General features: G+C 38.9%; 1 protein-coding gene across 2 annotated transcripts; it reads left to right on the top strand.

Annotated features, from left to right (window-relative positions):
* The first annotated feature begins 93 nt into the window (after nt 1-93).
* TOX4 (TOX high mobility group box family member 4) lies at nt 94-24,896 on the top strand. 2 transcript variants are annotated; one of them, XM_036734781.1, is made up of 9 exons: nt 94-196; nt 415-483; nt 17,777-18,019; nt 19,313-19,573; nt 19,926-20,153; nt 21,533-21,613; nt 22,015-22,797; nt 23,634-23,797; nt 24,475-24,896. In XM_036734781.1, exons 1-9 carry the CDS (start codon nt 191-193, stop codon nt 24,533-24,535), a joined length of 1,896 nt encoding a protein of 631 aa, XP_036590676.1. In that variant the 5' UTR covers nt 94-190; the 3' UTR covers nt 24,536-24,896. The 2 variants fall into 2 exon arrangements, with proteins under 2 accessions (XP_036590676.1, XP_036590677.1); XM_036734782.1 differs by lacking the exon at nt 415-483 and having other exon boundaries at nt 113-196.
* The last annotated feature ends 171 nt before the right edge of the window (nt 24,897-25,067 follow it).

Genomic DNA, 25,067 nt, shown 5'->3' with positions numbered 1-25,067 from the left:
AAGGGGGCGCTGCCCAGCTCCTCATTTCCGTCCTGTTGCCTCCCTCCTACAAACTCACTGCTTCCGCAAAAGAACCCTCCAATCCTCAGAGGGAGACTCGAGTATTGGCGGAAGTGACGGATATTCCGTTTCCGGCGGGGGCGGTGGGCGCTATGAGGGAGCTGAAGCGGTGGTAGCGGTTGTGTTGAAGATGGAGGTAGGATCCTGAGCCCGAAGGAGGCGGGAGGGAGAGAGAGAAAGAGGCAAGAGGGAGAGGAGCAGAGGAAGGGACCTGGGCGGAGAAGCGGCCGACGGGCAAGAGAAGCGGGGGAGGCGGCGGCGGGGGTCGGGGTCAGAGTCAGAATCCGTCGCTCCAGGCTGACTCCCTGGCCCCCCCCACCCCTAACATCCCCGCGGGTTTCTTTTGGTTTCCAGTTTCCCGGAGGAAATGACAATTACCTGACGATCACAGGGTCCTCGCACCCCTTCCTGTCGGGGGCCGAGGTGAGCAAGAGTTGCTAACGCGGGTGGAAGGGCACAAGGCCCTTGGGGGTGGAAGGGTGGGACCTGGGGCTGGGGAAGTGTTCTCAGACAGCCCACCAGAGCCTAGAAGGGCCGAGGAGACAGTTGAGACCAGAAAAGCTGGACGAGAAAAAGAAAAAAAAAGTCCTTAGGGAGCAGAATTATTTCGAATTGAAGAAAAAAAATGAAAGAGAACTGACAGTTTTTGCAAGAGACAGTTTGAGCCGGGAGGATGATGTAGCTTGCATCAGGGTGAAAATTTTGTAGAGAGAATTCAGATGGAAAGTATAGGGAAGGTAACTTATTCCTGAGAAGTAGTTTGACCTCGATTGTTTTTGTGCGGGGGAGGTTTTTTTTTGTTTTTTTTTGGGGGGGGAGGGATGTTATAGTTGTAAAACATAGCATGGTTTAGTTTCTCCATATTCTATACGAGCTTACTGCCTTCACAAACCAAAAGAAGTTTGAGGTGGGCATTTGTTTGTGCTGTGGCAGTGACAAGTTACATTGCCTTTCTGGGTTACAATTCCCTCCAGGTGATAGATGGACCTAATAATAGTTAGAATTGTATTTTGTGATGCATAAGTGATGGCTGTGAAGAGTTTTCAGGTTCTTACTTGAATCATGGGTTAGGTGTTACTGCCATTATCATGACAAACATACTTGTCATCACTTTCTAGGTATCTAAGAAGGTAGAAAGCCTTTCATTTTTTACTATTTTTAACGGGAAGCCTAGTCTTTTTTTTTTTTTTTTGATGCAGGAAACATCCCAACCCATCCTATGTATTCAGCTGAGTTTGCTATCAATGAGTGGGTTATGCTGCTTATTTGCAATTGCTTCTTTTAATACTTACCCTTAGCATAAGGTGTGGAAACTGGCCAGCTGCTTGTTTGATTTCTGCTCTTCTATTGATTTTATTGACTTCTGTTTCTACTGAGATTCCCTATAAACCTTCAGCCTTAGCTACCTAGGCTAAAAGGAGAGACCTTTTTAATATCATGAGGCTAAATTACCTATTCTACCAACTTAAGGGAAGCCAAAAACCAGACCTTTAACAAGTTTAGATTGGTTCTTTGTGAATTCCAATGCTATTTTCTCATCTTCAGCTTCTCCTTGACTCATGCCTTTACAATTTAGCTTCATTAAATTGTTTGGAATGTTGTGAACTCCAGAATATTATCCTCATCCATATTTAAATACTTCAGTACTTCAAGGTCCCATGATTTTATTTATGTGAATGTGCTAACCATGCATTTCATAAGCCCTCTATTGCTTAGTACATGGCTTACTGAATTACTGTGGCAAAAAAATATTAATCATCTATTGGCCAACCATCTGGTGAGTATGAGACTATTCTACATTAGCTGGATTGGTCTTTAGACAACAGACATATAGTCTGTTGTCAAACTTTTTCCATTTTTAGTGAGACCAATTGGAACTTGGTTCTTCTAAAGCCAAGGTCACCTCCATTCCACAATGCGACTTCAAAGTAGGATACTAGATAGAGGGAGCCTAATTTGTCCAGAGTTTTGAGTTTATCTTTTTAGAAACTCCTGATTTGGAAACTGATTCCATTGATATAGATAGGCAACCCATCCTTGGACGTTAAAAGGTTAAGTGTCTTGTCCATGATTATGTGGCTCGTACTTATTAAATGTCATTACAAAATTGGGGTTCTAACCCCAAATCTGAATGACTTAGATTATTCACTATTTTAGATTCTGTTCCTTCTGTTATCTTGGATAGTCAAGAATTACATTTGTCAGTCAATAAGCAATTACTGCTATCACTAATGATAATGAGCATTATTATGGTGCTTTAAAGTTTGCAAAGCACTTTAAATATATTATGATTTAATCTTCACAATGACCCTGTGAGGTAGGTGGCTGTTATGTTTGTTTTATAGAATAAGAAACTTTGGTGGAGAGAAGTTGAGTGACTTCTCAAGGGTTACACAGCTAGCAAGTGACTGAGACAGGATTTGAACTTAGATCTTCTTTGACTCCAAGTCAGAGTCTATCCATTTGATGTTATAAAGTCTATCCATTATACTACCATGTGTCAGTCACTGTGCTAACTGCTGGAGATATAGGCTAAAAAAAAGTAGTCCCTGCCCTCAAGGAGCTTCATTCTAATGAATGTATCTTAAAGTATGGTTCCCTTTTTATCTATAATCAAGTGCTTTGCAAGCTGGAAAGTGCTATATAAATAAATGTTAGCTGTTATTATAATGTTATATAAAGAATGTTGTAGATTTAGGGCCATTCTACAATTGTTACAGTGGCTAATGTTAGGAAGACCTTAGTTGAAATCTAGCCTTAGATACTTAGAAGTCACTTACTCTAGCTGCCTCAATTTTTTCAACTGTAAAATATGGATAATATCAACACGTACCTTTCAGGGTTGTTATAAGGATCAAATGAGATAATGTAGGCACTATTAAATAAATACTTATTCCCTTCCCTTCTCCTGCTTTGGGGGAAAAAAGACAATAAACTCCTTTGGGAGAAAAGCAGTCATTTGTGGTGTTATTAGAGCCTTATTACAGAGGGATAATATGTCTGCAATATGTGTTACCTGCCCCAGAAGGCCTTACCATTTGTAATAGCACAGATTGCCATTGATCATCAGTATAAGCTTGTAACTGGAAAAGTTGTTAGATGTATAGCATGTAAAGGGAGCACACATTTTGTGCTTTTTTTTTTTAATATTGAAAGTACACTACAATTTCTCTAACTTTGGCTATCTCCCATTTTAGGAGCTATAAATATTTTTGGACATAGTTCCACTGAGTGATTACCAGGAGTAGTTATTAGTTTCTATCCATACAAATAAGGTGCCACTATAATTGTTATTGTAAGGAAGGACTCCTTGTTTTGTTTTAAATTGTTTATGTGTCCTGATGGTTTTACCATAGTAACAGTGCTTTTCTGATCATATTAGCACACATTTCCAGTGAAAGAAAATAATTTTGATGTCCTGCATTCATTATAATTCAATTTTGCTTTTTATTCTGCTGATCTTTAATAGTAATAATGGAAGATTAGAGTGAATCTCTCCATTTATTATGGTATGTAGTTGATTTTTTAATGTTCTTTTATTTTTACGACTAATTTCCATTCATATAGGTAAAATCTGATTACATCAATGTATGTGTGGTTGGTCTTTATGGTGCTTCCTTGTGGTCTAAGGACTACTCGCTTGTACTGATGTTTATGATAACCCCCCCCCCCCCAAAAAAAACCTAACCCAAAAAACCAAACCAAACCCAAACTTTCATGTAGTTTTTTTTCTCTTAAAAATTGAATTATATTTGTCATGGGTTTTTTTTCTGTTGCTTGTCTATTTCTTGGTGGCCTTTTGGGGGTGTGGCAAGTAAAAATTAACGGAGTGACAGACCAGATTTTTTTTTCCCTTAGCTAAAGTTCTCAGAAGACTGAAAAAAATTTGAAAACTTTCTACATTGTAATATATGTGTTATTCTGGCCTCCATTAATGTGTTAGTCACTCTTTCTGAGCATGTAGCTATATATTGAAGGAAACTAAGTTATTTCTTCAAAGTAATTCGGGTCTACCAAGAGGAAGGAGTTGTCTTTGTTGCAAGGAGTTGGGGGTTGGGGATAGGAATTGGAAGTTACAGTAATTTTTTCTAAAGGCACCTACAGAACTTAACTAAAGAAGCAGTTACACTTCACTTTTCTGTACTTTCCACCTCGAACATCGTAGGCACCCCTACCAGAAAAAAAACAGAAATTTCCATTCCTTTCATCAGTACAGCATAGTAAACAAAAAGATTTCAGGAGCTTAGAGTATGAAAAGGGTGAAAATGATTTTCCCTTTAACAAGGAATTTCTTTTTATTTGCTAATTTACCTAAAATTAAGACTGGACATTTCATCCTTCCATAAATTTCCTGAAACCTGGGAATATGATTTAATGAAACTGCAGTATTGTAGTGATACTGCCCTGGGTCTGGAAAAAATAACGAACTTTTGTTTATTGAGTGTTATAATAAATTTTAGGTGCCTGTGTAATTCATGGAATTTGATTGTTTTGACTATTCTATTATTGCTATTTGAATTATGTTGGCATAGGTTTATTGGATTTTCAAATCAAGGATTGTTTGGGAAGTCACATTGAGTGTAAAGCAATCAGTGGCAAGTCTAGTAGACTTTTGTTTTAATTTCTCATCCTCAAGTAGGAAAAGGTATTTAGCTAAAGTCACTGAGACGATACCCTGCATCATTATTAGACTCAGTCAGTAATTAACCAGATTTTAGTGTTAACGGCCCAGCCTCTGTACCTGAGGAAGGATTATAGCTTTTTGCCACAAAGTTTGCTGCGTTAAACCAGGAGGATGAAAAAGAAAGATCATGTTAGCCTGGCAAATCACTGTTTCACTGAGTTTGCAAAGGGGACTTTGAAGAGGAAGAAAGAGCATATGTCTTGGGAGAGTTAGAACTATTTTGTTTTAAGCAACATATTTTTTGGCTGTAGCTTTCATATAGGCCTTTCCTGTCATCATTACTTATTTCAAAATTGTTGGTACTTCCTTAGCATATTATATAAGTGGGAACCTTAGTTAAATGCTAGCTTTGTGATTTCTAATGAAAGAGGTCAGAGATCATTCAGACTTGGTGAGACTATTTGAGAGGGACAGAAGGGTCCGGTAACTGTCCTCCATCTTTTTAAGGGATCTATAATGGCCCAGAAGTAAATTTGTTTTGAGTATACCCATTGTGAAGTAATTGGTAAATGTCAGATAACTTTAGAGAAGTAAATCCATCAATTCTGAAGGCTAGGCAAGAGTCTAATCCAAACTAAAGGTGTGAAGAGTAATATCATATAATATAATATTGGTAGAACAGTATCACAGAACTAAAAGGTTAAGATAACCCTTTAATTTACAACCCAGGATAATAGAGAGCAATAAAAGGGAATTAAGGGAATTGAAAATCATAAATCATAATTGGTGTTGTTGAGAGTGGAGTGTTAAGAGTTAATATAACTAACTCTAATTTTGTTCTAATTCACCATTTACTTATATGTGACCCCAGCACATACTAACTACTTTACAAAAAAATACAGGACTGGTTTAAGCTGCTTGCTTCTTATAAAAAATTTTTTTCCTTCACCTGTAATTGTTTCAAGGATTTCCATGTTTCTTTTTCTCATGTCATTACTGATATTTTCTTATTTCATGTAACTAACTGCATTATAACAAATACATATTTCTTCTTTATGTCATATAACTAGCTGCTTTGTAACAAGCCCTGTTTCCTATTTATGCCATGTAATGAGTAAGATACACACAGATGTGTCTTACAAAACATCTGGATATATATGTATGTATGTGTATATACATATATGTATGTATCCATTTGTTTTGTAGGAGAAACACATACATTTCCATCCGCTTGCTGTTGGAGTGTGTCTCACTCTGAGTGAGTAAAATTGCAGTGCCTGTGTGTCTTGTTGCCAGTTAGTTGGCAGTAGCCAATAAATGAACTCACAAAGGGAAACTTACGTGACAAAACTCATATGACAGTTCTTGATGACCCAGATGGGGACTATACTAGCTCAGGCTCTCCCAGGTCCCCAACTCCAGCAACTTTCCAGCTTCTATTAGGTAAGTTCACCTATTAGGTAAGTTCTAGAGAGGGGAAACTGAGAGGGCTGATAAAATTGCAGTCAGGCACCTTTGTACTCTAAATTTAAAGATTCACAGAGTCATGTTAGCATTTTGCATATTTTTTTGTTCTGTAATGTCCCTCCAAATCTCTTGCACCTGAGAATTTCTTAGATATGAACTGTTGCCCAGAATTGGGAATATCTGATGTGGGCAACTATACCTACTGCCCCATGAGCGGTGACTCCAGAGGAGACAAGGACTCAACCAGAGAACCTCATACTCTAATAGGAGGACTTCTATTTCTAGGGGGATACCTGGTTTGCCCTAGGTTCTCTATGAATCTTGTGCCCTGCCACCTCATCTCCTTCAAGCAAATAAGCAAGAGACCTATATGTTTTGTCTGTTAGTCATGTTTTTCATGTTTTGCTGCCCTTCCTGTCTTTTTGGTTCTGGTATTATTCTGAGGTAAAGTTGAGTAGTCAATGCTATCTCTATTTCTAATGATATAATTCTGACATAATTCTTAATAGATGTCTGAGTAGTCACTGGTCATTGTGGGAGCTGGTTAGTCTGTCCTGAAACAAGACCCTCTAGGATATATTTTGGCTAATTGGAGAAAAATTCCAGGAAGGGCTGATCTCTCTCAGGAAATAACTAAAAGTCAGCATTGTCTGTGTTCTGTGTCCTGGTAAATCCAGCTGACTTTTTCCTGTGGTCTGATCAGTTAAAGGGAAAAGGTTGGAAAGAATGGTACCTTTTATACTGAGACTTTCAGTTTTCAAGGGATGTAGTCTTATTTCTGTGTGTTTCTAATTCTTGCCAAGTTGGGGGTACAGAAAGGGAAACCAGTTAGAGGGAAGGAGATCTTTTTCCCATTTTCAGGAATTTTTAATGTTGAAAAACTAATTAGAGACTAAATTTATGACTGAAGCATAATCTATTTAACATGTATTTCCAAATTACGAAGAGAATGTAGTTTGAATGTTATAATGTGTATTAAAATAATCTAGTGGGAGTTTAGTGTCTATTATGTACCAGGCAAATGCTAAGTCATATACAAATATCTCATTTGATTCCTCCTAACAACACTGTGAAGATGTCGTCCCCTTTTTATAGTTGAGGAAACTGAATCAAAAAGAGGTTAAGTAATTTGCCCAGGGTCACAAAATTAGTAAGTGTTGGAGTTCTAATTTCAAGTCTGGTCTTTCTGACTCCAGGCCCAGTATTTAGACTTTTGAAAGAAACTTTGTGAAATTTGCATACAAACGGTACCCAGATCCCTTTATTACTCTCTCGATTCCTTCAAGAGTGAAAGATTTATTGTTTTAATGTGGGGAAAGAAGGTGATTTCACTGACTATGAAATGCTCAGTACTTAAATAGAACTGAAGCCAGTATAAATGATTTGTCTCTAGTGATTCCAGCAATTTTGCAGTTTGAAGTTTTGAAAACTTAAGAACCATCTAGTACAGCTATTGACCCTTCTCTCCAGCTTGGAAAGAAAGAGACTTTTTTAAAAACAGAAAGCAAATAATTTGGAAATTTAAAAAATTTCATTTTAGGAGAATAGTTTACCTTACCACTGTTGTTTTCTGTGAATGAAATAGTAGAACTTAATTGCCAAGGTAAATTTGAAGCAGTCACCTCAAGAAAATTAAAATAGACCATGCATTTGCAAGCTTTTAAGTAAGGGAAGGGAATAAGTACTTATCTATTTTTTAAATATACTTTTATTTATTTCATTAAATATTTCCCAATTACATGTAAGAAAAATTTAAACGTTCATTTAAAACATTTTTTGAATTCCAAATTCTCTCCCTCCTTTCCATCCCTTGAGAAGGAAAGCAATTAATATCAGTTTTACATGTGAAGTTATGCAAAACATTTTCATATTAGCCATTTTGCATAAGAAAATGCAAACACACAAAAAAAACCCCAAGAAAAATAAAGGAAGTTAAAAAATGGATGCTTCAATCTGCTCTAAGAGTTCATCAATTCTCTCTGGAGGTGGAAAGCATTTTTCATTATAGGCCCTTTGAAATTGTCTTGGATCATTTTGCTGATCAGAGTAGCTAAGTCTTTCACAGTTGATCATCCTTACAGTATTGCTATTACTGTGTATAATATTCTGGTTCTGCTCACTTCACTCCGCCTCAGTTCATATAAGTCTTCCCAGGTTTTTCAGAAACCATCCTGCTCATCATTTCTTATAGCACAATAGTATTCCATTGCAGTCATGTACTACAACTTATCTAGCCAATCCCCAGTTGATGGGCATCCCCTCAATTTGCAATTATTTGCCATCATAAAAAGCTACTATAAATATTTTTCCACAAATTGATTCTTTTCCCTTTTCTTTGATCTCTTTGGGATATAAACCTACTAATGAGTATTGCTGGGTCAGAGGATATGCACAGTTTTATAGCCCTTTAGGCATAGTTCCAAATTGTTTTCCTGAATGGTTGGACCATTTCACAACTCCACCAGCAGTGCATCAATGTCCTAATTTTTCCACATCCTCTCTAGCATTTGCCATGTGCTTTTCTGTCATGTTAACCAGTCTGATGAGTATGAGGTGATATCTCAGTGTTGTTAATTTTAATTTGCATTTCTCCATTAGTGATTTAGAGCATTTTTTCATGTGACTGTTGATAGCTTTTAGGGAGCAGCTAGGTGGAGGAGTAGATAGAGTGCTGGGCCTGGAGTCAGAAAGACTTGAGTTTAAATTTGGCCTCAGACACTTAATAGCTACGTGACCCTGGGCAAGTCATTTTACCCTGTTTGCCTCAGTTCTTCATTTGTAAAATGAATTGGAGAAGGAAATAGCAAATTGTTCTAGTATCTTTGCCAAGAAAATCCCAAATGGTGTCATGAAGAGTTGGACATGACTGAAATGATTGAACAGCAGCAATTAATAGTTTTGATTTCTTCTTCTGAAAACTGCATGTTCGTGTCCTTTGACCTTTTGTCAACTTGGGAATGGCTCATTTTTATAAATTTGGCTCAGATTCCTGTGTATTTGAAAAATGAGGCCTTTATTAAACAGAAACTTGCTGCAAGTTTTTTTTTTCCAGTTTCCCTTCTAATTTTGGCTGCATTAACTAGTTTATATAAAAACTTAAAATTTCATGTAATCAAAATTATTCATTTTACTTCCTGTGTTCCACTTTATCTTTTGTTTAGTCATAAACTATTCCCTTATCATAACACAGATCTGACAGATAAATTTTTCCATGCTCCCCTAATTTACTTATGATGTCACCTTTTATGTCTCAATCATTTATCAATTCTGACCTTATCTTGACATATTATGGGAGATGTTGGTTCATGCCTACTTTCTTCCAAACAGCTTTTCAGTTTTTCCAGCAATTTTTGTCAAATGGTGTGTTCTTACCCCAAAAGCTTAGATCTTTGAGTTTGTCTAATGATTTACTACTGTATATTGTGTACATTTGTGCATTTTTTTAAGCACTTAAAATATGCCAGGCACTATGGTACACTTTATACAGTTCAGGAAACCAAGGCAGACAGTGTTTAAATGACTTGCCCAGGTTTGCCCGCTAAATGTCTGAGGCCAAATTTGAATTCGAGTCTTCCTGACTCCAAGCCCAGAACTCTATCCATTGTGCCACCTAGCTGACTCTCAGCAAAAAACCGAGTTGAAAGCAGTTTACTTGACAAAATGAAAAACTGTAAACCTTGAGGTTTAGGTTCTGATCAGATAAAAGTAGAATTTAGTAATGAATTTGAAGCATATAAGGAAAATGTTTTAAATTTGCAAAGGAAAGATTCAAGAGAGTAGAATAAAATTAGTGCTGAAACCGATTTGATAAGATTTGGAAGCAAAAAGGTACAGGATGGAAAGTCAGCAGTGGAGAAAAGTGAAGCATTGAATTAGTGTGTAGAGAATAGTGCAAGTTCTGTGGTTTCTAAGGCTTTGATCACAGTTTATGGGAAGAAAGGGAAACAAAATTGGAGGAAGTTGAAGACTGCACTGACCCTGTGTGGATGTGAAGCTCAATTGGGAACTACATAAAAATGATTTTAGACACAGAAAAGTTTTTAAAAGTGCAACTCAGTTTCGATTTCCCAAAAGCAGGAATATAGAACACTACAGTGATTTTTCACCCAAATTGTATGACAGAACTAGGTCTTGAGCAGTTTAAAATTTGGATTCATAACGGGTTTGATAAGTTAATTGGGGAAATAACTCAAGCATAGTTGATTGGTTCTGTAAGTGGTAATTGCTGGTGTCACCTATAAGTGCAAAAGTGATAATTACTTTATACTTGTCTTTGAATGCACTAGTGTAGAATGCAAAAATTGGTAGATGAATGGAATTTTTTCCCCAGTAGCTGACTAGAGATACGTTCAAGTGGATTAATGTCATTTGATTGGCAATAAGTTTTGTTTTGTGTTCATGTTTTAAATCTTCGATATTGTTTTATGTTAGTATTATAATTTTTCACATTGGGATTTTGGAAACCATTGTATTGAAGTGCTGTTAATTTGTGGAGTGATGAGCTATAGTTAGCCTTTGTATCATTAAGGAGTTAGCTCTTCTTTTGATCTGAATGCTGTGAAATTATGAATTTGAGCTAATACTTATTAGGGATTTGTCAGTACAGTGGTGTCCATATGGTTGTAAAGGTTATAAAGATTATCAAATATTCCTATGGGTATGTTTTGTTAAAAAATAATTATAATAATTGCTTAGTGTTTGGGAAAAGTACAAAAGACCTTGGAAAGTCTCATCTGTGAAGTTCTTTGAGAACTTGCTAAGTCCTTGGGATCTTTGGCCTTGGCAAGGTCAAAGTCTATATCAGTTCTGTGAAAGAAGAATCTGAAAGAATGTATGTGAATAATGAAAACCTTGTAAATTCTAAAATAGTAATTTGGTTTTTAGAGTAACTAAGATCTTCCTTCCAAAACAAACAGCTAAAAGAGAGAATGGCTTAAAAGCTTGCTTATAGTATAGAAAAGGTTTTATAATGAATCTTTTTGTTTGAATCATTTGACATGTCTGAGCCTACTAATGAGATCCAGGTATAAAGGATCTTATTGCTTTTATTTTTACTGTTCAGAATTTATGGCCATTACTTGTCTCAACTTCCTAACTGAGGCAACTAAGCTAAATTAGTTCTTAAACTAACCTCCTTATTAGTTTAATAGTTAATATATTTAATGTATAAGATCATGTCCTCACAGTTGTACACATTTTCTGGTGAAATAAACATTTCCCTTCCCATGATATGAGATTGAAATATATCCTCAAAGGGTGTTGTAATAAGTGATAAAGATGTAAAATTTTCTTATTCTTAATTCAGTAGTAAATCTTACTTCGAGAAAGGCAACAAGATCAAAATATTTCTATTTGGGACTAGGATATGTTTTCTAGTAGGTAAAAGAATATACTTAGAGGACTTGTGATAACTATAGCTATATTAGTAGTCTTAGAACTTCTGCTTTTGTGCCAGTAATAACAGTGACAAAAGGCCAAGTAAAGATAATGGTCCTGACTGATGTACTTTAAATGTAATCCTGGAGGTAATAGAAAACATAACGTGACTGAAAAAGGTAGGGCAAAGCATTGAACTTCTTTCAAATTTGTTTGAATATCCACAAATGAACTTCATACAAATGCCTACATAAATGGCTTTTGAATAGGTTTTGGTAATTGTAAATTCCCAAGTTGGTTTGAGGCTTTCACATATAGAATTGCTTTATTTAGTTCTAGAGAGTCTTTTAAATTGTATTTTCTGTATTTTGAATTTTCTGTCATAATATCAAGAAACAGAAGGGCTCATTTTACAAGTCCTCATGGAGCCTTTTAAAAATGCTTCCTCTAAACCATAAGCTTGTTCATTTCACTTATAGGTCTTGAGCAAAATAGAAAGAAAAATATAGATGTACAAATTGAAACTCTCAAAACTTTCAGATCAGTTACAGGTACCCTGGTCTGTTTCTTTCTATAATGTTCTTTCTATAACCCTGATGACTTTTAAGGTTAACACCATAAGACTTTCACCACATGCAGTAATTACTAGAAGACCAACATGATTACGTTTTGTCAGACCTCACTAAATCATTCTGTCTTATTGCTGGCAGGTTTGAATAGCATTACTTAGGGAAATTCCATGAGTGGGATTGTATGACTTAGAAACTGGAAAAAGTTAGATCTATTAGTGGATCTCCTAGAACATATACCAATGTGAATTGGCCATAGAAATAAGGTAGAAAGGACCATCTTAGTATAAGCAGATGTGAAAATAATTTTGATACCCCTACTCAATTTAATCAGTATTTACTCAGTTCATTATGATTTAATGGGTATTAGTTATTGTATCAGTGAGTTAAGTAGAATAGAATTAAGTTTGATTTAGTTGATGCTATAAGAATGTAGGTCATGTAGGTTACAATATGATAATATTACTAATATTTGGTTTATAGAATAGATTTATACTTTATTACTTAGGCCTGTTATAAGGACTTATGTTAAGGACTTATTATCGTATTAGGACATTGATGTATTATCATTAGCGCACTCCCCTCCCCCCCAGTAAATGAACTGTGCTTGAAAAGACACAGTTTCCTTGTACTTGTGTCATAAATGTCCCTATAGCCTGTGGAAAGCCCCAAAATACTGCTGACAAAGTACTAGTGGTTGATGGATAAGTCCCTTAGCCAGTCATAGGAGTTTTCCTGCTCCTGAAGATGACCGATCATGAACCTCATTCTATTTTTAGTGACCTCCAAAGGTCCACGAAAGTGGATGATTTCTGAATAGAGGGATCTTTGACTTCAAGGAAGGTCTTGGATCCAATTGCTTAGGGACCACGGGTCTCTCTAATAAATTGATGTAGCTCAGTTTCGTTTTGTTTTGGATTGGATTTTTGCGGTTTACATTTTGGCAATGCCATCCAGAAGTTTGAGGTATGAACCCTAGTTCCCTTTGGCTGCCCTGCCCAAGAGGTCGAAAAAGGAGCACTCCTCTGACAATTATTTTCACTCCTGGCTCCTTCGAGGGAGGTTGGACTTCCTTCAACCTTCCCACCCAAATTCTCTGAACTAGAGGTGAACCTCTTCAAACTTGCAGTTGGTGAGTCTGCCTTTATTTCTAAATTAATGGTCTCTTTATTTTCATTTTGAAAGAGATCCCTAATTGGGCTTGAAAAAGGGAACTACCAATCATTTCTAAATTAAATTAGGTGTTTCTTTGGTTAAATACTTTTTTTTTTGTTTGTTTTGTTTTGTTTTTTTGGCAGGGCAGTTGGGGCTAAGTGACTTGCCCAAGGTCACACAGCTAGTACATGTGTCAAGTGTCTGAGGCCGGATTTGAACTCAGGTTCTCCTGACTCCAGGGCCGGTGCTCTACTGACTGCGCCACCTAGCTGCCCCCCCCCCTTTTTTTTTGTGGTTAAATACTTTTAGTTAAGAAAGGCTCTAGAGCAGTCAGATGAGTTTTAAAATTAGGGAAAATTGAAAACTAGTAAAAAAAAAAACTTTGAAATTTAAAGTACACACCAAATTTTCCAGAACAAGTTGAATTTTTTCTTTTAGGCTGATCTTACAATGCCAGTGTCACTTCCCTTTTCCATTAGCTTATAGTGTTTTCTGGCTGACCTCAGGGTCTGGGAAGCTAGCCATTGGTAGAACTTCCTCCTTTTTTTTCTTTAGAATTTTTGAGCATAAAATAGAGTTTTGAGTGTAAAATTGATTTTAAATGTCCAATTATTGATTATCTAAGCCTGTCTTTCATTTTGGAACCAATCTCTGGGCCTCTCTGTGTGTGAAAGCACTATATTATAGCTCTTAGCCATAAACTAGTCACCAGGACTAGGATTTAACCTGTTGGTCACCTGAAAAGGAGCCACTAGGGGACCCCTGTAGCCCTCCAGGGGCCTCCCTACCTCCCTACTTAGGAACTGATGTATTCAGGTGCTAAGGTTGGTGGCAGCTGCCCTGAGGTTGTTATGACTGGACAGCAGTGATTGCAATCTCAAGAGTAAGGACTACCAACTGGAACACCTTGAGCTCTTGGGAGGGAGTACCTATTAGAGCTACCTATGAGTTTCTTCTGGATCAGAGGTGGGGAGTCTTCAGCCTTGAGGCCATTTGTGGTCCTCTAAGCCCTCAAGTGCTGCCCTTTGACTGAATCTACACTTCACAGAACAGATCTTAATAAAAGGATTTGTTCTGTAAAACTTGGACTTAGTCAGAAGGCTGCACCCAAGGACCTAGAAGACCATATGTGGCCTTGAGGTTCCTCACCCCTGCTCTAGATCTATAAACATGGACCAGCCCTGTGACTAAGGTTCCTGAGACAGCTGTACCTATAATGGGGAGATAAACTGAGCCGTTGTGAAAAGCAAGGGTCTAGGGATCAAGCTGAACCACGTGGCTCCTCAATAGCTAACACTTATTAAGGCTGCCAAGGGTCTTCCTGTGAGCCTAACACCAAGCCTGACTAAACTTCTTGAGGTATCTCTGCACCAGTTGGAGGAAAACTGTGGTTTGGCCACCAAGGGATTATGGTTACCACACCCATTAGGCCAGCAGAACTAGACTGAAGGGGCAGAGACCAGAGGAAGTTGAACCATGTGACTTCATACAGGGACTTCCAACTCCTAGAAAACAAGCTACCCTTAGAAGGGAGGTTTGGGTTTTCACTGAAAGTTCCCAGAGACAATTAACTCAACCTCCCCCCAAGAAGCTCTAGTGTCTTTTGAATGGGAGAGCCTCAAATGCCAGAAGACAAGTCCCTTAATCAACTGGGAAAAGTATTGATGCAAACAGGATCACTCCTTCTAGATAAAGGAGAGCCGTCTTTTCTACAATTAAGAGATTCCCTCTTAGAAGTGGAGCAGCATCTCCTCTACCTGGAAAGTACCTTGGGGACCCTAGGGAGATGCTATACTGGTAAGATTGAAAACCAGCAAAAAAAGTCCTAAGGCTGAACCCCCAAACTGAACATTAGACTTATTGACTGAGAAGAATTGGAGAATCACATCAAAATCAAGTCACTGGATAATTGAGCATTTTTACCTTAGGGACAGAGCAGAAAATACCATAATTGGAAAGGACCTACACTGGAGATTCCTCAGATGTTTTAGGAATGTCTTCATTGGAACTTCTCAGAGGCAAACTGGGGGCTTTGGGAATTTCTAGCAGGAGAATTCTTAGTGAAACTCTTTCAAGAGAGTTCCAGGGAGGAAAACTCTTCACTGGGACATCTAGTTGGAGATAAGGGGTCAAGCTTGAGCATTCTTATAGGATCCCCCTTGGGATCTTGCATCATAGGATAAGGTTAAACTCCCCATCTAACTGGGGATGACAAAGTAAAGAGCTATTAGGCTATGCCAAGGCGTGCCAACAATGCTAAGGATTTAGATGATTTGTTTTGGCCAATATTTGGAGCTTTCGAGTATATTTAGAAAGTTAAGGTTTTTTCTTGAAAGATCTAAACCTCACATAGACCAAATTACTGATTTTGCTGGAAAACTCCTAGTCCAGCCCTTTATTTTCCAAACGGTCGTTCATTTTTTATCCTGCCTTACCTGATCCTCCTCTCTCTGTACTTCGGTCTTACTCTCCTTCTACAACAACTACAAATAGAGAACAGCCTACTTGAGGAAAAGGTTTATTAGGTCAGAGGAGGAGCCCTAGTCCCTGTTAGAAAACATGACCCTTTCAGCCCTTCTGATCTATCCATTTGGAGAAAGGATACCCCTAAATTTGGAGAAGATCCTGCAGCTGTTGTAATCCAATTTCAGGCCATATTTAGGGGTTATAACCCAACCTGGGAAATGTAACTGACTTAATGGAACCCTTGTTCTCACCAAGAGAAAGAACTGCTGTAATAGAAAGCTGCCAATAAAGTTTCAAGAGGAAATGCCCCACCAAGACCAGGAGGTCTCCCTAACTGGCTTTTACAACACCCAAATTGGGACCCTAATAATCCTGCACAATATGCCCTGCTGGTTCAAGCTAGAGATTCTTTAATTCAGAGCATGGAACTCTGTGCCATGCATCCAGACAACTGGAGTAAGTTTCAGGAGCCCACCCAAGAAGAAAATGAGACGCTCTTGTACTTCTCCGACAGGTATACAAAAAGTACTAAGCATTTCAATGGGTTAGATCTTCTTTAACTCTTGGGATGCCAGCATTGTTAATGCCACCTTTGTTGACCTGTCCCTGTCAGAGATCAGGCAGTATTTTCATGAGCACTGCTCTAGGTGGCATGAAAAAAATATAGGTGAACTAAAAGTTATTGGTCCAATATGTTTATGAAGGAAGAAACACAGTGGGTGGTAGAAAGGAGAGGCCCAAGTTAAAAATCCAATCCAGGGGCAGCTAGGTGGCGCAGTGAATAGAGCACCGGCTCTAGAGTCAGAAGGACCTAAGTTCAAATGCAGCCTCAGACACTTGACACATGTAGCAGCTGTGTGACCTTGGGCAAATCACTTAACCCAAATTGCCCTGCCTTCCCCCTTCCAAAACAAACAAAAAATCCAATCCATCTTGGCCTTTGTTTAGGTCACAGGCCTTTTTTGTGCTACACAAACCCAGTGCAAAACATTAGAGTGCTATTATTGTTGTCAAAGGGGACATCTCACTTGGTGCTGTTTAAGGAAAAAAATGAGATCAGGAAGGCCGAAGGTTCCATAGTATCTTCACCAGACCTCAGAGGTGAAACAATTACAGACTTCTGAGGCCACCAAATGACAGTGGGTTTGTAAGGAGCAAATTGAGAGAGGTTTTAGACAGATGCAAGGAAATCCTCTCACCCTGGGGGGAGTGGGGTGGGGCAGGGTGGGGGGGGGGAGTTTTAGGGCAGGCAAGGACTTTGTACTATGTTAACACATCTAAATCTGACATCCTTGCCCCCATTATCCCTGTCTTTGCCTCTTCCTGAACAAGAGAATTACCATTACCATCCAAATTACCATTAAGGTTGGTAGTACTTCTTATGATTGTTCTGATTCAGCATTTGGTAGATATAACCTCAGCACTAACTGCCATAAGAACCACAGGAATAGTTTAAGGCATCTAGCTTCCTTTAACATTTTCTTTGTCTTCCACCTGTAGTTGTTTCAAGGACTTTATATACTTCTTTATCTGATATCATGAGTGGAGTATATATTTTCTTTATTGTGTAGCCAACTGTGTTGTAACAAACACATTTCTTTTTTATCTTATGTAACCAGCTGCAAATAATCCTCTTTCCTTTTTCTTGTGTAATGAGTGATGCATGTTTTTGTGTGTGTATCCAGTGGTTTTATAAAAGACACACACTTGTTTCTACTTGCTGTTGGAGTGTGTCTCACTCTGAATGAATAAAGCTTCACTGACCCTTTCTCTGTCTGACTTTTTGCTCAGTTGGCAGTGGCTAGTCAACAAATTCATCAGAATGAAACTCATGTATCAATGTTGACAGACAGCTATATGGATGATAGGACTCTCATGATGAGGCAGGAGGAAATGTTCTTGGTAGAACTAAGCACATTTTAGGAGTTTGGTATCAAGAATGGAACCACAGGCTGAAGTACATTGAGAAATCCCCAGCACTAAGCTATGTTCCCTTCCTTCTAACAATGGGTATGTTTCTCTTACCCCAACTAATTCTCATCTTTTTTTTTTCCTTCAGACATTCCATACTCCAAGTCTGGGTGATGAGGAATTTGAGATCCCTCCTATTTCGTTGGACTCTGACCCCTCATTGGCTGTCTCTGATGTGATCGGCCACTTTGATGACCTTGGAGACCCCACCTCCTCACAGGATGGCAGCTTTTCAGCCCAGTATGGGGTCCAAACATTGGATATGCCTGTGGCCATGACTCATGGCTTGATGGAACAGGGCGGGGGGCTCCTGAGTGGGGGCTTGGCCATGGTAAGAGGCAAGAGCATTGTTAAGCTTACCCCAAACATGGGGTGGATTGAGGAAGACACAACTGCATAGGCTTGATGCTATACATGTGGCTGTATGATGATTATCATCCTGGTACTTAAGCCTAGGTCTACTCTAGACCAAAAAAGTGTCTGAGGGGTGGGGGTGGATTAAAGAAAAGGAGTTTATTATTTAAGTCAACTTAATTAGCAAATATGTTTTACATTTTTCAAGTATGAAATAGCACCTTGAAGTATAAGTGATTCGTAGAGAATCTTAAAGCATTTTGACCAGCTTTGGCATAGGCCAGAAATTTACTTTGAAACTGTTTTATTGGGAAGTGGGTGGGGAATGAGGGAGGGGGAGGAAGCAGTGTCTTGGCTCCTGCCATGCGTTTGGTTCAAACATAGAGCAGTTGTTTTCAGATAGTATCTGTCTTGCCTACTCTGCATGCCAGTTGCAAGTTTCAAAGTTAATGTGTCAGGCAAAAGTCAAAGTTTCTGATGGTGATCTCCAGACCTTTGGTTAACTTTTTTTTCCCATATTTTGATTTCCTTGAAAACAACACTACTCTAATTATTTGTTAATATTTATGAATAGGCCTTTTACTCTAGAGAGGTGAACCTGTTGAAGAATTTGTATTTTAAGTAGATATCTCTCTTATCTCTATCAGTGATTTGAAGCTGCTGCTTTCACCATTCATACTGTAAAAACCTACGCTGTGATAGTGAAGCTTCTTATGCATTGCAAAAGTTAGAGATTAGTGTTGTAAGAAACACAGGGTTAGAGAAAATTCTTTGGCTTCCCATTAAATCCAGATCTTTGATCAGATTTTTCCAAGGCTTTGTCCTTGGAACAACATTGCCATTGTTCTGTTTTGTTAAATCTATAAAACCATACTTTATTCTTTTTGTTGACTATATGTAGCTTCATTGTTTCATTGTTACTATAAATGTTAGTTGGAAATTGCTTTAAGCAGAGGTCATTTGAGTGACAGGAACTCTGACAATCAATGCCCGTCTCTGCAGTCGTGCTTGTAACCTGACTAATGTCCAGCTACAGACTTTAGCAAAAATACAGTGAAGATTGTTTTTTGTAAATATCCAAAATTTTTTCTCCTCATTGTTATCTTGCTATTTAAGGTGATGACACAACTGTCAAAGGTTGTTCCCCAGAGGGAAATCAGGTTATAAAAAGGAAGTGCCAGTGTGGTTACAATGACCATGTCATGAATCTGGGGAAGAGGGTGGGATTTGGAGCATTTAGTGCCTAAATTTATCTTTATCTACCTCTCAGGACTTGGACCACTCTATAGGGACTCAGTATAGTGCCAACCCACCTGTCACAATTGATGTACCAATGACAGATGTGTCATCTGGCTTGATGGGACACAGCCAGCTGACCACCATTGACCAGTCAGAGCTGAGTTCTCAGCTTGGCTTGAGTTTAGGGGGTGGCACTATCCTCCCATCTGCCCAGTCACCTGAGGATCGGCTTTCAACCACCCCTTCACCTACTAGCTCACTTCATGAGGATGATGTTGAGGATTTCCGTCGGGTGAGACATCCCTTTGCAGAACTGCTACTCTCATTTTATCCAAGTGCAGTGCCCAAGTGTAACACTCCTCTATATACATCCCAGTTACTTTCCTTCACTCCTATATGGTCATCTTTGTTTTCTGGGCACAAGGCTGCTAATTTTGCAATTATATTCCCCCATTATTCTCCTTATTATGATCCCTTGGTAAAGTGTGTGCCTTGTACTTGCTTCTATTTTGAGTAGTTTTGGAAAATGTCCATGTGGGTAGGTAGCATCTTCCCCATTCCTGGTCCTCAAATTATGTGTTGTCTTTTTTTTTTTTTTTAACTTCCTAAGGCACAGTGTTTCCCTTTTCACTTCCTTTCTGCAGCTCCCCAGTCAGAAGACAGTTGTGGTAGAGTCAAGCAAAAAGCAGAAGACTCCGAAGAAAAAGAAGAAGAAAGATCCCAATGAACCCCAAAAACCAGTATCAGCATATGCCTTGTTCTTCCGTGACACACAGGCAGCCATTAAGGGACAGAATCCCAATGCTACTTTTGGGGAGGTTTCAAAAATTGTGGCCTCTATGTGGGACAGTCTTGGAGAAGAGCAAAAACAGGTAAGGGGATGTGAGGAGCAAGAGTTAGCAGTAGATGATAGAAGTTAACCAAGTTTTTTAGTGGAAAAGAAAACTCTGAAATACTTATCTATTCCATATCCACTTCAATCGTTTATTTAGTGTCAGCTCTGAGTTCTGTTATCCTTTGCCTAAAATATTCACCAGACTTCACAACCACATATTATAATAACTGGCATTGCTATTTTACAAAGAGCTTATTTAAGTTCTCGTTACATCCTCATAAACCTATGGGGTTGTCAGTGCACGGTTGTACCATTTTACATAGGAGAAAATTGATACTTAGACATGTGACATAACTTACTCAGGGTTGCAGAGCTAGTAAGTAGTGATTAGTGGGGCTGAGATTTGAACCTAGAACTTCTGTGTCAAAAATCAGTTTGTATTATTGCACTTTCCACGACCATATTTGTCCTATATATGTGTTTGAAGGCCAGAAAGCCTGTCTTGCAACTCTTGATTTATCTCAGTGATGTGGTCAGTGTCCCCTGATAATAAAATGTTGTGGATATTATCAGTGAATTCCCCTATATGCTTCCCATCCCCTTGTACACTTTCCCCTTGTTCCTTTCCCTATTTCTTTATCCTCAGCTATGCTTTTAAAAAATCATCTCAGTAAAGAGCTTGTAGGAACTTATAAGATTGTTCCCTGTTTATGACACCTGGAGGAGAAAGCTGAAATCGATATCCCATCTATCTTTCTGGGCTACCCAGATGGGGAAGCCTTGTGCTGAGGAGAGGCAGAGAGCTTGATGCAACTGGATGTGCCAAGTCCAAGGAAGGATAGCTTCACCAGTGGACCCACATCCTTTCTTGTGCCATACACTTGAAGTTCAGATCATCTCAGCTTCTGACACTTGACCTAATTGCAATCTTGCACCCCTCATATTTTTCTTTCCTACCCATGACTTTCCCTAAACCCTGTTACAGAGTAGAATATACAATATGTAATTACGTCGTAGTAGAATATATAACATGTAATAAAGGCCTGTGGCTTCATGCATTACTGTTCCGCCTGGATCACTGTAAAAACCTCTTAGCAACTGGGACAATTATTTAGCCTTTCTTTACCACAGTTTCTCCTACATGTAAAATTGATATTTAATAATAATTGGGAAGTTATATGCTTAATTAACAATTCATCCCACTTGCTAGGTAAAACTTAAAAGTTCATTTCTCAGTTTGGATACTGAAAATACAGAATACAGAAAATGCAGTTAACATTTCTATCTTAGGTTCTTCAATTGGATTAAGAAAAAAAAATGAGTAAAGCATTTTGTAAACATAAAAGTACTGTGTAAATTGTCATGACCATTTACCCCCTAATTTCTTGTTGACCAGCATGTCTTCTTTGCTTGCAGGTATATAAAAGGAAAACTGAAGCTGCCAAGAAGGAATACCTAAAGGCTTTGGCAGCTTATAAAGCCAATCAGGTGTGTCAGGTAAGAATATCGGGGTGGCCATATATTTAAAGTTAGTAAACCCCTTGGGGATACTTGAAGTAACTTTATTAGCTGTTGTCTTTTGTGAGATGCTTTCTATTAGATCCTAGAAAAGACTAATTGTACTATGAAAAGTAGTTGAATCAATTTGTATTATTGGAGAGGAAAATGAGGAGAGGCTTATTTTTTTTAATATACCTAGTATTTCCTTTGTAGAGACCCAAAGGAACTTTATTTCTGCTTTAATTAATGAGATTGCCAGAAAAGCTTTAGCCCTAATCCTGTTCAATTTGTTCTTCTAGCAGTTTATTTGGAAGAAATCACCTCTTTTTCTTTTATACCTTAATGGATGCTTATGGTAGGTAATGATTACACTTGTTGGTCTTACTCTATCCTCCTAGACTGCTGTGGAGACAGTGGAATTGGATCCAGTGACACCACAGCAGACTCCTCCCCCATCTCCTGCTGCAACAGTTGTTGTGCCAGCTTCTCCAGCACCAGCACCAACACCAGCATCATCAACGGAGCCCCCTTCCCTGTCATCTTCTATTGTGGTTAAATCCACCCTCTCATCCTATGTGACAAGCCAGACATCTGGTGGGACAGGGGCCCAGACCAGCATCACCAAGATCATTATATCCAAACAGACGTTGACATCTAGCCAGTTGACTTCTTCTATTGCCATGTCCCAAGGAGGCATGGTTACAGTCATCCCAGCCACAATGGTGACTTCCCAGGGGCTTCAGTTAAGCCAAATCCAGGCAGCTACCAGCACATCTGCCATTGATCAGAGCCAACAAGCCAAGATTGTTACTCGATCTGTGTTGCAGGCAGCAGCAGCTGCTGCTGCTTCTATGCAGTTGCCTCCACCTCGACTGCAGCCACCACCACTGCAACAGATGCCTCAGCCACCCAGTCAGCAACAAGTAACCATTCTGCAGCAGCCTCCCCCACTCCAGGCCATGCAGCAGCCCCCACAGCAAAAGGTTCGCCTTAGCCTCCAACAGCCACCTCCTCTGCAGATCAAGATTGTTCCTCCACCTACATTGCACATTCAGCCTGCCTCAGTCCCACCTGCTCTGGAGAGTAGCCCTGAACAGCCGGTTACCACTAGTCCTGAGCCCCATGCAGTGGAGGCAACTTCTCCTGAGCCAATTGAGATGATCACAGATGTTGTACCTGAGGTGAGACAGCGCCCTCTCTATACTTCCCTTGGTAGTAAGGAGTGCCCCAGGTCCCTGCTCAAAGAGAATGTGAGCTAAGTTTGAAGCTGCTATTTATTGAGTTGAAAGGTACTATAATTTGTTCAGGGACCACAAGGGTATTGACTCTTTCTCTTCTGCGGGGAAAAGTCTCAGCTGCAGCACAGAACTCCATATTAGGAGCATAGATCTAGAGCTTGAAGGGATCTCAAAGGTCATCTAATACCACTGCCTCATTTTATAAATGAGGAATCTGAGGTCCAAGGTCACACAGTTGGTTAAGTGCATGATGTGGAATTTGAACATGGGTCTTATTCAGTAGCCAAGTGTTCTTTCCACTGTGCTAAAGGCTGAAACAAATAGTCCTAATTTTCAGCAAAACAGCTACTTGGCACACGTGTGACTCAGTAGCCACTTTAGAAAGAGTATCAGGAGCAAATTTCATATAGAACTCCCTCCTTTTCAAGGACATATATCTTGATTTCCCTGAACTACCTATTTTACTTGAAGTGATTTCCTAATCTTCCTTTTGGTTTGATTTTTTTCAAAGTAGAGGAATAGAAGCTACTAGGAGCCAGAAAAAGAAACCACTTGGGAATTAGAATTCCTATGATATGGTGCTAATAAGAGGGAGACTGGAATCTCCACTTAATATTTTGTTTCTAAATTAAATTGTCACAGTGTTTATTGATGTTATCTGAACCTTTAAAAGGCAAAGGTAGGGCTAATTAATACCTGAATCTTTAGGCCTCTAGCAAAAGAGCCTGTTCCCAACACTAAGGTGGTTTTAGGTTCCTAAGGCTATCATCCTTTTATAGGTTGAATCTCCTTCTCAGATGGATGTTGAGCTGGTGACTGGGTCTCCTGTGACACTCTCCCCTCAGCCACGATGTGTGAGGTCAGGTTGTGAGAACCCTCCGGTTGTGAGTAAGGACTGGGACAATGAATACTGCAGCAATGAGTGTGTAGTGAAGCATTGCAGGTAAGTTTAACAGCTATTCAGGTCCTTTTCACTTCTTAGGGAAGAGATTACAAGGCTTATTTGGCCTGGTTCAAACCAGGGACCATCCAGAAATGATCCAGAAACTCCAAAAGCTCAGGATCAGACTACACAGAGATGGCTGACTTTTCAGGGCTTTGCACTATTATTGATTTATTACTTAAGATGTTTTCAGGTCTACTTTTACAAGTAACACAGTAGTAATACGCAAGCTGTACAGGGAGAATTTGAACACAGGTTGTCTGACTTTATAGCCAATGTTTTTTTCCACTATACCAGAGGTTGAAACAAATATCCAGAGCCTCAGTTTCCAGCAAAGTGGCTGCCTATTGAGCTCATGCACAAGCCAGTTTAGAATGAGAATATCAGGAGCAAATTTCATACACAACTACCTCCTTTTTAAAGATTCTTTACCTATGACTAAAGTTTAATAGAGTAAACTTATACTAACTTATATCAGGTGAGTAGAAGTACCAAGGATACTAGTTTCATGTCTCAAATGGTATGGCAGAATGGGGATAGTAGTCTTTTAAGTCTATTCTCTGCATCTCTTGGGTGCATTCATTGAGGGAATTAGTTGGGATCTTATTCATTCATGGTAGAATTTAAGAGAATTTTGTAATGTAACTCTGGGGTTTTTTTCTTCTCTCTCCCTTTAGGGATGTATTCCTGGCCTGGGTGGCATCCAGAAATTCAAGCACAGTGGTGTTTGTGAAATAGTCCATCCCATCTCCCAAGCCAGTGAAAACTTATCAGCCTGTATATGAAACACAAGCTGGGCTTCTGGTGATGCCTGATTCCAGTCAATAATGGCCCTCCATGCTTCTTCCCTTTTCTTTTCTTGGATAGGGGCCAGGCTTTGGAGGAGGGCCCCCATGAAATTTGGGGCTGCTTTATACATTCAAGTACAAGCAGAGGGCCCAGTGATGACAGCAGAGGAGTTGGGGGAGTGAGACAGAACATGGGGATGTGGGGGTAGGGGAGTTGTTTGATTCTTTTTAAGAAAAAGATTGTTGGTATAATTTTCAAAGGACTTGCCTGAAAGATAATTAAAATGATAGACACAATATACAGCTCTGAACCTCAGAGAAAAACAACATGTTTACATTTGTACTGATTTTTATGTCTTAGGAAGAAACATGGCTCTATGGTCTCTATACATTCATTTCTCTCCCATACAATTTGTAAACAAAATATTTTAAGCATTTTTTTGGGCAACCTCTCCTTACCTGATTTGTTATCTCAGGTCATA

The sequence above is a fragment of the Trichosurus vulpecula genome, chromosome 8 (assembly GCF_011100635.1).
Source record: "Trichosurus vulpecula isolate mTriVul1 chromosome 8, mTriVul1.pri, whole genome shotgun sequence".
In the NCBI taxonomy this organism is placed as follows: domain Eukaryota; kingdom Metazoa; phylum Chordata; class Mammalia; order Diprotodontia; family Phalangeridae; genus Trichosurus; species Trichosurus vulpecula.
Note: the sequence above shows the minus strand (reverse complement) of the source record. Positions and strands in the feature narration are given on the sequence as shown.

Coding starts and splice junctions, on each gene's coding strand:
- TOX4 (XM_036734781.1), top strand. Junction 484..17,776: donor CCTTCCTGTCGGGGGCCGAG/GTGAGCAAGAGT, acceptor TTTTTCCTTCAG/ACATTCCATACTCCAAGTCT. Junction 18,020..19,312: donor TGAGTGGGGGCTTGGCCATG/GTAAGAGGCAAG, acceptor TCTACCTCTCAG/GACTTGGACCACTCTATAGG.